The sequence below is a fragment of the Streptopelia decaocto genome, assembly GCF_964273445.1.
Source record: "Streptopelia decaocto genome assembly, chromosome: Z".
Classification (NCBI taxonomy): domain Eukaryota; kingdom Metazoa; phylum Chordata; class Aves; order Columbiformes; family Columbidae; genus Streptopelia; species Streptopelia decaocto.
Window position 1 is genome coordinate 24,636,532 of NC_138657.1, and position 15,014 is coordinate 24,651,545.

Genomic DNA, 15,014 nt, shown 5'->3' on the forward strand with positions numbered 1-15,014 from the left:
GGAAAATCAGTCTGACACAGAGCTTTGCAACCTTAGCAATTGTATTAATGGATGTTCTTAGGTCCCCTTACTCCTGATGGGACCACTCTGTTTCCTGTAAATGAGCTAAACACTGACATCAAGGGCACAAGAATCACCTTTCAGGATGGTGGCTTCTGTAGGAAAGGAACTTGAATGTAAGTACTTTCCATAGGGAATCTCTGTGTACATCTATTAGTGGACAGAAGGACCGTGCAGGCACTTTTGTGAAACAGTGCTTTATTTTTTAAATTTTTACATATGTTCCCAAGATGAAACCCTTTATTTTGAAGAAGCTGGAACCACCTAGTGTGGAAGGAAATTATTTATTTCTCTGTTGTTTACTGTTATCATTTTTGTAAGGAAATAAATGGCAAATTTCAATGTCAGTTCAATCTATAGTGATTTTCCCTGTTTTCCCACTCTCAAACGTAGCAGACCGTCTGAAATGCGAATTTTTAGCACAATTTGAATTTGCAGACTTTTAGGGAAGAGAGATTGCTTTTACTCATGTACATGCTGCTGAAGCCCATCATTTCTTTCTTATTGAGTCTCCTGTGACCAGATACACATGCTTACAGACTACAGAAAAACACAGTCAGCATGCATCAAGTGCTTTAACTTATTTTCTTTTTTTAATCAAAGGAATAGGAGACACTGTATGTGTCGCCTTACTTGCAAGAAGGGAAAAGCCAAACTGGATGTGAAATGGGGAACTGTGGATTATAGAAATATTTGATCTCATACTACCACCTTCAACCCTAAGGTTTGATTACAGTGAAAAAAATCTTGGAATTGCCTCTACATGTCTGTGCTGCTTAGCAGAAACAGAAGCTGCTATTCAGGAGACACCCAGCTCTGAAAGGCTGGATAAGGACTGATGAAAATCAGGACTGGAATGCATTACTAGAATTAATGAAGAAGCTTTTACAACACGTGCCTGCAATACAGCTGGCTCAAAGCCAGTGCTGAGTTGCTAGCTTTTTAAGTACTTAGTACAGCTGGAAGATGTAGAAAAAAGCACGGATACTCAGGCAACAGGAACTGCAGGCAGAATGCAAGAGTTTTTGGTGCTTTGCAAACTAACAGGACGTATGTAGAACTGCAGAGCTGAATCAAAATTTTGATGTCCATCTAATGCCTACCTGCAGCTAAGCACATTTCATAAAATGCTTGATCCAAAATCCACTTAAAATAAATTGGAAATTTTTCATTACTTAAATAGATTTTGCCCAGGCCTACAGCACAGGACACTCTGAGATGCTATAAACTTTCTGCAACCAGGTTTTGTTGAATAGGGTGACAACTTGCTCTCCTTTCCAAGATTAGCTGGGAGACAGAAACACGACTTCCTTGCAATTTGGCTAGAAATTACATAACTGAATCCTCTTTCTCCCTGCAGGTGAAGTGACCTCATGTGATCTAAAGTGCTTTCAAGTCAGCTTTGAAATAACCTTATTGCTTTTGTCTGTTCAGCTAACTCCTAATGTTCCTGTTCATAACTGTAAAAAAGTAAAATGAAGAGTAAAAAACACTGCAGCTGCTACAAAAGAAAAACACAGATCCTCTCCACAAGGATCCCATCATCCTCTTACAGATTCTCTCGGTTTCATAATGCAAAGTCAGCTGGAGAACTTCACATCCGAGGTGCCACACAAATTTCCAGGTTATCTTCAGCTTTGCACTGAGTCAGTCTGCTGAACAGGCCACTAATGATAACCGGGAGCAAGCGCTGACTGCACATCTCTGTCATTGTCCTTTCAGACTGAAGGAGGGCTAACAGGGAGGAACCCATCAGGACACTGCAACTGTCCTGTCCCAGAGGAAGTCACGGCTGGGACACCTCTGAGGTGTTAATGGGGGCTGTTTGGAGGGTCCTCTCTAGAACAACCAGGCTTAACACCATGAAGAGCCATTGGCTCAACCACTTCACCTCTAAGCAGATGACCATAAGAACCGCTCAAAAGGAAACTAAAAGGAGCAGAATCCTTTCAGTTGGTGTCATTAATGATGAGAATGAACATGTTGACACCATCTGTGCCAGTTTAATTCTGCCTACCATAATCTCTACCACAGATGTGCAAAAGGGCAAACTGACCTAGAGGAAGTCTTTAGCAGAAAAGACTGTAAAATAATTCACGATGAGATTTTTTGTAAAAGTCTTTCAAGAGGTTACTCTTAGTGGGAACTGGGAGTCTACCTCTGTCCTAGTTTCAGCTGGGATACAGTTAATTTCATTGCTAGTAGCTTTGTTTCGGATTTAGTATGAGAACAATGTTGGTAATACGCTGATGTTTTAGTTGTTGCTGGTAGTCAAGGACTTTTTGGCTTTCCATGCTCTGCCTGGTACACAAGAAGCTGAGCAGGAGCAAAGCCAGGACAGTTGACACAAGCTGGCCAAAGGAGTATTCCTTATCATATGATGTCATGCTCAGAATATAAAACGGAGCTCCCCAGGGGCGCAGATACCACTGCTTGGGTATAAATAGGCTATCAGTGTTGCGGATGGTGAACAACTGCACTGTGCATCACTTGTTTTGTATAGTCTATTATTATTTTTTTCTCTTCCTTTGGTGTCTTATCTGTTCTTATCTCAACCCTTTCCTTTCTGATTATCTCCCCACATACCACTTAGGCAGGGGGATTGAGTGAGGGGCTGCGTGGTCCTAGTTGCCAGCTGAGGTTAAGCCATGACAATTCTTTTTGGCACCCAATATGGGGTGAGAATGGTTTGAGATAACAATAGATTAGCTAGAGCTTATTAAGGGGTTCTATCTGTTAGCAGTTGTGGGTCACAATATTGATTAATCTGTTCTTCAAATCAGTTTATTTGATGTGCACTATGCTCTTGTTTTTGTGCTATATGTTAAAGATTGGTGTTGGCTTTTGCAGTTTGCTGTGCTCTACCATGATTAGTGGCATTTTGCTTGGGGAAATTTGTTACGAGAACACTGACCTTGAGCTTAATCTGGTATTTGAGCTTTGTACTGAAGCCATAACTGTACTTCGGGCACCATCTCGTGGAGACAATTAGTAATTATACTTCTCCTATTGAGAAGTTTTTTATGAAGGAAATACAGAATGGCACCTTTGCTATCTTCTTTTGTGATATCTCTCCCTTCATTACAATATTTTGTCAGTACCTTCAACATCTTTAGGTAGTTAAAATACTTCTGTTGATATGTCTTGGAAATATTGTTTCAGTTTTGTCTCAGGCTAGCAAGTGGTTTAAGAACATCATCTAGAGATCTGCCCCAAGGCTGGACAGTTGTAAGTGGCAGGGTGTGTGGAACAGCATGCCTAGGATGTTGGGCACTTCTGGTGTTTTGGAACTTCACCCCTGAACAAATGCAGAATCCTGAAAAACTAGTAGAACATTTGGAAGGAGTATGCTGTCACCCTGGCAGTTCCAGGGAGACACAAATCATTGCAATGTGCTGGGTCCTGGCCCATGACTACTTAGCCCTGTTTAACGCTATTCAGTACCTTCAAAGGGAAGAGAGAGTCTCCAGATCTGATGACAGTGTGACAGGCACTGCAGTTACTCAAACCCCAGTGACAGGTACTGTGACTAGTCGGTGTTAGGCACTGTAGATGGGCCAGAGAACCAACCTGCGCTGGTATCAGTTGCTCCTATACAAAAGAAGAAATCTTGGAAGCGATAGTCAGCTTGTTTAGTAAGAGACAATGAAACAGCAGGACCATCATGAGAGGGGGAGGAGGAAGAAGAGGAGATGGTAACCATCTGATCTCTCTCCCTGAGTGAGCTGCAAGATATGCAAGAAGATTTCAGTCATTGTCCATGCAATCACATTGTCACTGTCTGGGATAAAGGGCCCAATAGCCTGGAATTAGATGGTAAGGAAGCCAAGCAGTTGGAATCCCTTTCTACGGAAGGAGGTACTGACGAAGTGACTGGAAAAGTGGCATTAGCATTCAGCCTCTGGAGGTGATTCCTATCTGGCATAAAGACAAGACATCCCTTTAAGGAAGATATTATATCTAACCCAGGCAAGTGGACTACCTTGGAAAGAGGTATCCAGTACCTGTGTAAATTCCCTGTGCTAGAGGAGATTTATAGTGACCTAGACAATGGGCAGTTACCCAAAGATTCAGATGAAGTCCAGTGCATATGACCCATGTGGCAGAAGGTTGTATGGAGCTCACCATTGCCATACGCCAACTCATTGGCAGTACTGAACAGGAAAGACAGAGAGGTACCAACGGGGGAGGAACTGGCTGGTCAGTTCCAGCAATACAGATACAATCTCTCTTAATCCCTTTTCTCAGCTGTGGAGAAATTGTCCCAGGAGTTCCAGTGGTTCAAAGAGGATATGTCATACTCCCCACCTGTATGGACTATCTTGACTATTAAGGGTAAGCATTTTTCTGCTCAACAGGGAGGGTATGAGGAAGTGGGATGGATCACCTACCTCAGCCCTAGAGGTACAGGTATGTAAGTTGCAAGGAAAAACAATCACAAATAAAGAAAAATTGCTGCTCCAGTCTCCAGCCTGCTGTTCACCAGACAAAGTAGAATGGCTGATCTCACTTTCAATCCTATTGAGGGAACTTCTGATTCATATTTACAGGAACTGAGTAACAAGGAGGAGATCTGAACCCATGCATGCCACACAAACCCATTTGTCAGTAACAAACACTATGATCAGGACTAGAGGGGACTGTCTCCAGCCAGGTGGAGGAAAAGGACAACCAGGTCTACTGGATTGTGTGGATTTGATGACGTGGAACATCAGAACCCTGGGAGTATAAGGCCCTAGCAGACACTGGTGCACAGTGTACCCTAATGACAGCAAGCTATTGAGGCAGAACCCATCTGTATTTATGTAATGACAAGGGAAGTCCAGCAGCTAACGCTTCTGGAGGCTGAAGTAAGCAAAACTGCGAATGAGTGGCAAAAGCACCCCAATGTGCCTGACCCAGAGGCTCTGTGCATTCTTGGTACAGGCTACCTCAGGAGAGGGAATTTCAAGCGCTCAAAAGGGTACCGGTGGGGTTTTGGTATAACCACTGTGGAGACAAAGCAAATTAAACAGCTGTCTACCTTATCCAGTCTCTCAGAGGGCCCTTCTGCTATAGGATTGCTGAGGGTCAAAGAACAGCAGGTGCTGATTGCTACCATGACAGCGCACTGGTGGCAGTATCACACTAACCAAGACTCTGATTTCAATCCATAAATTGATTTGTCAACTGGAGAGCCAAGGAGTGATCAGCAAGACTCGCTCACTCTTTAACAGTCTCATAGGGCCTGTGTGGAAGTCTAATGGAGAGTGAAGACTAACAATAGGCTATCATGGCCTAAATGAAGTCACAGTGCTTCTGAATGCTGTCATGCCAGACATGCTAGACCTGCAATACGAACTGGAGTCAAAGGCAGCCAAGTGGTATGCTGCAACTAATACTGCTAATGCATTTTTCTCAATTCCTTTGGCAGCAGAGTGCAGGCCACAGATTGCTTTCACGTGGAGGGGTGTCTAATACACCTGGAATCAACTGCCCCAGACGAGAAACACAGCTCCACCATTTGCCATGAACTGATCCAGATTGCACTGGAACAGGGCAAAGCTCCAAATACTTGCAATACGTTAATGATACTACAGTGTGGGGCAATACAGCACAAGTTTCTGAAAGAGCAAAGCCAGGACAGCTGACATAAGATGACCAAAGGGGTCATCTTACCATATGATGTCATGCTCAGAATATAAAATGGAGTTGGCTGGGGGAAAAATACTGCTGCTCAGGAATGAATGGGTTATCAGTGTCTCAGGTAGTAAGCAAATGCGCTGTGCATCCCTTGTTTTGTATATTTAAATGTATATTTAAAGAATCACAGAATTGTTGGGGTTGGAAGGGACCTCTGGAGACCACCTAGTCCAACCCACCTGCTAAAGCAGGGTCACCTAGAGTAGATTGCACAGGAATGTGTCCAGGTGGGTTTTGAATGTTCCAGAGAAGGAGACTCCACAACCTCTCTGGGCAGCCTCTGTCACCCTCAAAGTAAAGAAGTTTTTCCTCATATTCAGATGGAACCTCCTTTGCTTCAGTCTGTGACTGTTGCCCCTCATCCTACTGTTGGGCACCACTGAAAGGTGTCTGGTCTGGCTAAACCATCACAACCTCCCTTGAGGCATGTTTAAAAATCCCACATTAAACTCTTAATTCTATTAGATCTACTTTCTGAGTGAATTAAATCACAAAAACTTCTTTTCTGTGGTCAGATAGCCAGCACTCGCTGAATGAATGCTTTTGCCTGTACAGAGTTATGGTATATGAATACATGAGAAAGAGCTTGTCGCCCCTGGAATCAGCATCTCTCACTTGGAGCTAAAACCAGACAGGACCTCATACAGATTTTTACTGCTCATGTTTTTATCCACACACACACACAAAAAAAATCAACCAAAAAACATCACCCTATAACCTGCTCTGGGCTGTGTGGTCTGTGCTCCAGGAAGTGCTAGGAGGAACATGCACCTCCTTGAGTATCGTGCTTCTCTGGTCTGGAGGAACACCAGCCTGCACTGCTCCATGTCTGGTACCCTCACACTTTGGATCTATTTCCAGTATGTGTAATTGCTGGCAGTCTACTAAAAAGAGAGTGAGGTATATTTGGGTAATTCAGGTATTCTTCCATTGCTTCATACACTACTTACTATCACTTAATACAGCTTAATACAGCTGTTTAAGTAGGTAGAAACAGAAGTGGACAAGGATGAAAAAAAATCATTGTAGTGTTTGGAATGAGTAATTACCTGGTGATATCAGAACAGCAGATGAAAACAAGGCAATCTCCTCCTCAGTCAGCTGTAAGGAGCATAAATTTTTTGCAAATTCAAACGCTTCATTCACTAGATCATCAGAACCTGCAGACCACGAAGGACAAAATCAGTGCTAGAAATCTATCAGCTCTTTAACCTGCCATAAAAAGTGGATTGTTTCGGTGTCAAAAATGTTGTGAGAGAACGTCTGTACTTCTAAAACAAGTACCTTTCATTAGCTATTAAAATTCCACCAACCCCAAAAATGTATCACTAAAATACCCATTGAATCACAAAAATTACCAAGAATTAGGGGCACAACCTGAACAAAAATTGCAGAGAGATCTTAAAAGAGAGTTTTCTTTTCCTGATGTGTAAATAAATGCTATTTCTAAACAGATATTAAATATAAGAGGTAATAAGGACAGTCCTAAACAACTTTTACATACATAATTTTTAATTAACAGAATTTGTGAAAAAATCATAAAGACCAAAATGAATCAACTAAAGAACATTTAAAAATGCTGTAAACTTGTAAAGTAATGCTATTTTTATCCATATACAAATGAGAAAAATAGATACCTATATGCTAAATACATGTATTTGAAGCAAGTATCTCTCTTTCAGTTTGGTCCTGAATAAATTTCTGATAAAGTATCAGTCTCATGGATGGGCAAAAGACATCCATTTACCTATTAACATTTCAGGTAGCACTCAATATCATGTTGAGATATTAAGCAATTGCTTCAATATATGAATCTAAATGAGCTTAAAATTTTTAGGCAAAATAGTATTTTCAGTAAGTTCTTGCCTACATTTTGTTGCGGTTTATAATTTTAGTCCCCCCATTGCTGGGGCTAAAATTGCTTTATGTAGGACATAATTAGTAGGAGTGAGTTGATATATGAAGCATAACTGAGCTGTGAAGATAAACTCTTGGATCATACCATAATCTAAGGTTTTATCAAAACTTCAGATGGTAGAATATGAAGTCTATCTGAAAAACCCTCATGATGCACTTTCTCTTTAGAGAAGACCACATATCACTGCTAGCAGCTAGGGAAGTCACCTTTTTCTTTTTCACTTCCAGCCCAGAGATTTGGAGGTTTGGGGATTCGCTGTTTACTGGAGATTTTCATTGTGGGTCACTATTTTCAGAAAGATAAATCCATAACTATGCGGCTTCATATAACTGGTTGCGAAAAAAAAGATCAACATACCCAAGGCTTTAAACATTTGCATCCCTCCATACTTTCCTTCAAACAGAACAGTATTGTTGAGTGGGTTGAAGGCACGGCACATTCTCACCAAAACCACTTCCAAACAGCCTATCAGACATGAAAAAGAGCATAAGTACCACACATTACTGCAAAGTGCCAGAATATAAGAAATATCAAGAAAACATGTTGGAAGACATTAGTCATTAGAAACATCATGGATAGACACTCTTCCAAGGCATCTAGCAGATATGTTTCTGAATAAGAGAAAAAAAATATTTCTGTTTGCTCTGAGTATAGAAAGTGGTAATTTCTGGTCCAGCCTAACCACCTTTTCTTCAGGTTGTTTTTTCCCCCATGGCAGCAAATCAGCAGCCTGGACTTAATCTTAATTTAGACATGGGCAAATATTCTCAATTTGAAATACTTCATCCTGAAAATCAGGCATTTATTGAAGCTTCTTTTGGATAATTAAGCCTTTTTTGTACAAAAAAAGCAGCTTCATTCAATGTGTATATGAATCCCAGCTTCATTTGGATGGAGGAAGAGAACATTATAAAGTGTGATTAGAGAGAAAATAAAAGTTAAAGCACCATCAAAAAAAACCCTAAACTGGATTGTACTTTTGTTTCCCTTGTTTTTCATCCAGGTTGGGGAACAGCCAAAGAACTCTTCTTTTTTTTGACTCATCTTTCCTTACTTTTTCGCAACTACAAAAACATCCAGATTGGGAAAAAGAAGGAAAAATTTTAAGCATCCCTTAACTAAATTTAACTGTCCTGTAGGAGCAACTCTGAATCTGAGGATTCTTTTACAGACATGCTTTTGAGTGAAAAGTCCTAATTTTCTAACTCCTGCTCAGCATTAAAAATGAAACAGAAAAGAAAACCTGACACATTTACACATGCTGAAGCTAAACAGAGTTGTCTGCCAGTATGATCAAATATAGCAATATCTTTTGCTGAAGGTGCAGTTGTGTTGTTAGCTTTGCCAGCCAAATGACTGAAGTTACGTAGGGTGCACTGGAATCTGCAGAATTTTCAAAATTAGTATGAATTTAAAAAAAATAGTTCTCATGCTATGGCTCTGTTTTTCCAGGAGGTTGCCTACATGTTCCCAGGGTCTCTGTATCCCCTCTCTTTGCACCTGTGCCCACCGTCTCAGCCTCTGTGTACACAGCTCTGAATCACACTGGCTTTCATCCTTAATAAAGAGGTCTCAATTGAAATAGGAATTACTTCTTACACTTTTACAAGCCGCCTCACACAGCATCCTACGTTTTACACGTGGAGGGAGCAGGAAAATGATATGACAGGGTAAATGCATTTAATTACTAGTAGCAGTTCACTTGGTCATAACATTTTGCCCTCCTGAGTCTGGCGATGTTACTACATCATCACAATAAATCTTGTCATGATTCTTTTGGAGGACAGAAATTACCAAGTACCACGACAGGGAATGAAACCCTTTTCCCCCTTGCCCTGATGCACACATGTGCACATCCAGGCACACACAGAGAGCACGGCTGGAGCACACCATCGTAATCCGCTCTCATTTATTCTGAAACCAACTGGCGCCAGCAGGGATTTTCCCTCCTGTGCACTGGCTGGAGGGTATTTCTGTAGTCTCATTAAAAAGATTAGAGATGACCACAGAGGCAGGCCCTGGTGAGCCCCGTGTTCATTTCACTAATGACAAGTGGGGATTTTACAGGGTGACAGATGACTGATTCGACCAGCTCAATTCGCAGGGTCCTTCTACCACATGTCAGGTTGGAGACTGCAGTTTCTGCAACGATTGTGTGCATGCGTGTACTCAACAACCACAACTGACTGTAGAAGGAAGGGGATCAGAAGGCAGTAACGTGATTGATGTGGAAAAATACAGAAGGTTTAATGTAGCTAATGAAACAGACTGTAATGAGGCCTTCTTCAAAATTAAAATTATTTGTAGAACAAAACAGTAGAGCACATTTCTAATGTGCTGTGTGCTAAACCAGTCTAGAGCCTGCGGCGTTTACCTACCTGACTTAAGAAGGAGAATTTGGTCGTTCTGGCAGAGCTCCATGAAGCCTGTTATGCGCTTTGCAAACTCCACCACATACTGGATAGCGTGGGTGATCTGAATGGCACACTGCTGCCACAGGGCTTCTCTGGTCTTCCGGGAAAACACACAGAGAAATGCAAAGCAGTGAGCAAGTGGGTTCATCAGTGCATTAAGTTCTTCAGGTGGTGCTGCAGAAGGGAGCACTCCTCGGTCACCCACCCCATCCTCAGGCAGAGGTGGCAGCACCTCTGCTTCTCAAGGTACCCCAGAGTTTTCATTAAAAGGCTGTTTTCACAAGCCTCGGTGATCTGAACTCTGGCATTGCCTCTTCAAAGGGCCAGAATGCATCACAATTGCAATTTCGGCTTTTGTGCAAGATAGACAAACAGTGGCACAAACAAGCCAGGGCAGTCTTAGGGCAGAGTGCTATTAAGTTATCCAACAGAATATTTTTGCTAATTTGAAATTTAAAACAATATATAATTAAACTGTCATTGAGATCTGAACACTGCAACAAACTTTTGTTTCCTTGATAATCAACTTCCTCGCACACACGTGTGCATATGTAAACCGATACTCTTGGTTTGCATGCTACAGCACTGTAAGCTGTGGCGTATTTTTATTCTTGCTAGTACTGCATAGCCCCTTAGCTGTCAAAGAACAAGCTGGAGTCTCTTCCTTCTCTTCCATTATCAGCTAATGTGCCAACTGAAATCTGATTGAAAAATCATTGCTAGTGATGCTGTTGTAAGAGACACAAAGATTTCTGTTGACTAGACTACGTCTGAAGCGGTGCCAGTCTGAACTTGACACGAGAATCTCAAAAGAAGAACAAAAAGGTAGTGTAATAAGATCATTTTTTCCACCCACTTTTGAACAACTTCAATTTCAGGAGTACTTTCCATTTGTCATTATCTATTGTCTATAAGTGACAGGTATTTGTTATTCACACAAAAAAGGGGATGTGTTTTCCAAATGATAAGGGAACAAAGTTAGGGTGTCTTATTTTCTTAGAATGCTTACAACAGAGGATCCAATTCTGATCACATTAAAGTCAACTGAATTTCTGGACGGATTTTAGAAAGCTGGATTCCATAACCATGCCCGAGCTTTGACATAGCAAACATTCCAACACGCTGGAAAGCTGCTACTTCTTTTTATGAAGTGTCACTCCATTGCTTTCAGTAACCAGCTCCTATATTTAAAAGCCTGTTTTGACCTACAGGAAACTCATCAGCATATTCTTTCCAAATACATTACACTGTTAACAATTTCAAACCATAAGGAGCAAAAGAAAGATCATATTACAGGATTGTACCTTGCTCTGGTAAACCTTAATTTCTTCATATGTGTGAGTCTGCCACGCTAGCTGGTGCAGCTCCTCCATTGTATATTGACATGTCTCCAAATGAGATTTAATGATGTTTTGTGCAATTCGATCTGCGGATAGGAGAATAAAAGTATCTGGCATGAAACAGTGAACCATGATTTGCAATAGAAAATGTTGAAAATATTAAAGTTGGAAAATGCAGATTTTTTTTTAAGTATCTTTTCTTTCCAATGCTACCTTTCTATATTTTTTTAAGATTTATTTTTGAAGATGGCTGGTGCAAAATATTTCAGTATTCAATCCTAACACAAAGGATGCTTGATAAATAAGGGACCTGGACATGAAAATAACAATGAATCTTGTGACACTATTTAGACTCTCATTCTGGAAGTGATCTTTTTTTTCTGTGTTTAAATAAATGTCATTTGGAAACTCTTGTTACTTGATAATTTCTGTCTGCCCCAAGCCTGTGCAGCTGCCCAGCTCTGGCTTCTGAATCCTGACATGGTCATTTGCATTACCTTGGCTTGACTCATATCAGACAAACAGGAAACAGGTCTCATTTTTTTCTCAAGTTAGTTTTCAGCTGGATCAATTTCCCATTTAGCTCAATGAACACAAACACAGAGACTGGTGCTAGCAAGTGGTGGAAGCTAGAACTAGTATCCTGGGTTTTAGGAAAGATGGGGGGAATATATCTCACACAGAGGATTAAGTTACCCTAAAGTTATTTTGAAATTGCAGCCTTAGAAACCACTGTGTAACATGGAATGCAGGATGCAAGGGGAAAGAGGAACATTCAATGCTGGCCTGAGATCCCACTGAAACTGAGTAAACTTCTCAGGGAAATATTTTAAAGTAGATCTTTGTCCTTTAAACCACTTGAGTGGATTAAAACGGTTTTCACAAAAACCTTCAGTGTGAATTCATTAGCACTGGAAGTTGAAATGTCTTGATAAAACATGCTTTAGAAATGTGATGATTTCTTATTTTGCAGCTTCGAGACCTATATATCTAATGAAGCTCAGTGCTTCAGCCTGGAGACAATGCTTAAGCTGAGTAACTTTTAAGCAACGGAACAAAGTTGAAGTCACAGAACTGAACTGCATCCCTTGTGGCAGAATTGGCATTTCACAGAAAACATATTTGTCAAAAAGGAAAGGACACTGACAAAGCCTCAGCCAAAACTGAGCATAGGAAGTAGAAAAAAACTAGGAATGTCATCATTTATTCATTCACATCCTCAACAGTTTGCATACAGTGGGTGGATCTGGTGCTTGGAATCCCAAAATAAGACTTTCTTTGGTCAAATGTTGAGTGAATTTAAAAACACCAGCAAGAAGGAAGGCTGAAAAATGAATGTAAACATGCATATTCTCTGTGCAAACACTGCAATAGGAGTGTTATTTAAAGGAGAGGTGCCTGCGCTGTCACAGTTAATAAGCTGAGGCTCAGTGGAAAAGCGCTGAAAAAAAACACAAAAGAGTTCCAGGTTTTTGTAGGAACAATAAAACCTGCTCAATTCAATCTTTACAGGTATCCCTTTAAAGGTCAACACTATCTTTAGGTTTCCTGATGGAAGAATTGACTCAGGCATGAAGATAACTAAAAGTGTATATTAGTGAATAGAGGGATCTATCCATTGTTCTTTTATGGAAGGTTGGATGCAAGTCTTAACCCATGATGGTAAGCCGTTACATTTTATAGTAAAAATCTTACAGACAAACGGGCATGCTGGAAAAAAAGGGATGATGAATTGAAACAGGTTACTTAAAGGATTAATAAAGGTTTATTTGTATTTCTTTAACCAAGAAAAGCAAGTAAACCACACCTTTTTTAGAAAGATCAAATTTCAGATGTTTACCCCCATATTGTTCTATTTAAAGTACAGTTTTAACAGCATTATCTTTCTGGAAACATCATTAGCTGCAGTAAATCTGATTGCAGATGTTAAACTCAAGCTATAGGTTTTGTCACTTATGTTCCTGGAAGGATTTAACCAGACAGACAAATATGGTCAAAGCAACATTTAGGCCTTGTATCTAAAACATCAGTGAAAGAAGTACGATTTCAACTTCTACAGCCTGAATGGTGAAGGATTTTGCTCACTGCATCCCTTAGCTGGTCTTTTCTCTCTTGTGCTTCGTCAGCCAGCTCTCCGAGCCTCACCATTTGTTACAAAAGCTGGAACTATTTACATTCTTGACATAATGAAAAAGCTTACAAGAAATACCTCAAATACTTTAATATTACTGCATGGAAATATTTTGAAGAAGATAAGGTGACCTGATTCCAACAATCTGAAAATAAGACCTTTTCATTTCCCTGGCCTCAAAATATTCTTGATTAGCAGTTCTACACTACTGCAAAGATCCTCAGCCCAACTCCTTTTCTTACCATTTATGTATTGACTTTATGATCGAAGATCTGACAAACTCTTGAGAGTTTTGTAGGGATGGCATCCTGTGTTTTACCCCCATACATATTTCTGTATGTACTTGTGCTTATGTTAAGCTGACATTAAAACCCATTTAGATGTGTGATGGCCTAGGGCAATAGCAGAAAGCAGCAGCTGACATACAAAGAGGAATCAGGTGCAAGACAGACTTGAAACTCTTGTGCTGCAGGCTAGGCAAGGCTGACTGTGTGGTAGAAAGGGTAGGCTGGGTCTCTGGGGAGGAAAGGATGGCTCATTCAGCACAAGCAGCAGAGCAGGCTGCTTGCTGACACTCAATGCTAGAGTCCCCGGAAGGAGGTTTATGCAAATATAGCACACTGGGTGTTCAGAGCTTACATGATGCAAAAGGTAAAAGAAGTATAAGCCTGGTGTCTCAGATGCTCCAGCAACAGAAGTTCCAATGCAGGCAGATCAAAGCATATAAATTGTAAATGGTTTCAAAGACCATAGCCCCATTATTTTTTTTTTCCCCTGACATTATCAGTGTTTATTATAGCATATTTTCACTAATTAATCTAGAATCAGTACACATCTTGGCAAATCCCATGTGGAAAGAATTTCCTCAACTGCTGGGAATAATGTGCTGACATCTAATGTAAACCTGTCCTGTCACATGGCACAAGTACTGTGCCGTACACAATATATGATACATTTCTGTGAGATCTGGCAGCTCTGAATCACTGCTGGCAACTGAGTTCAACAGATTAATTCTTAACTAGAAAGAAAAGAATAATCAGGAAAGAAAGCAAACAGCTTCATTCAGCGGGAGGAGAACTGCTACCTAGATGCAGAGGCTGTGGCCTCAGTCCTGTGAAGGTACCCTGCACTAGGAATCCTGTTCGAGTGGGCTGCAAGGACTATGAAAGATAACTCCTTTTTCTTTTTTTTTTTACTTCAATGTGAACTGCATTTCTGATTGAAATGTTGTGGGTATCCATTTTACATAAGTTGCAGCAGGTTTGCAAGTTTTGCTTTATGAAAGGAAAAACAGATGATGCTGGATACTCAGGTGTGAGAATCAAAGTCTGCAACATTGTATTTTACAAGTACCAGCTGCTGCAAGTGTTGAGTGAAAATTAATAATTCCAGCTGACAGAATTACTGAACCTGCGTGATAGTTCACCACCATCATTATAACAACTACAGCTGTAAACTGAAGGATTTGT

The 15,014-nt window shown here is 40.6% G+C and overlaps 1 protein-coding gene across 1 annotated transcript in view; it reads right to left on the bottom strand.

Moving 5' to 3' along the window:
* Nucleotides 1–15,014, bottom strand: part of RORB (RAR related orphan receptor B) — a gene marked incomplete at both ends in the record, with an annotated part of 50,274 nt that overhangs the window by 2,895 nt on the left and 32,365 nt on the right. Inside the window, 4 exons of the mRNA XM_082074179.1 lie at nucleotides 6,792–6,902; nucleotides 8,018–8,125; nucleotides 10,039–10,171; nucleotides 11,379–11,500. Coding sequence (XP_081930305.1) covers nucleotides 6,792–6,902; nucleotides 8,018–8,125; nucleotides 10,039–10,171; nucleotides 11,379–11,500 — 474 coding nt within the window. The remainder of the gene's footprint in view (nucleotides 1–6,791; nucleotides 6,903–8,017; nucleotides 8,126–10,038; nucleotides 10,172–11,378; nucleotides 11,501–15,014) is intronic.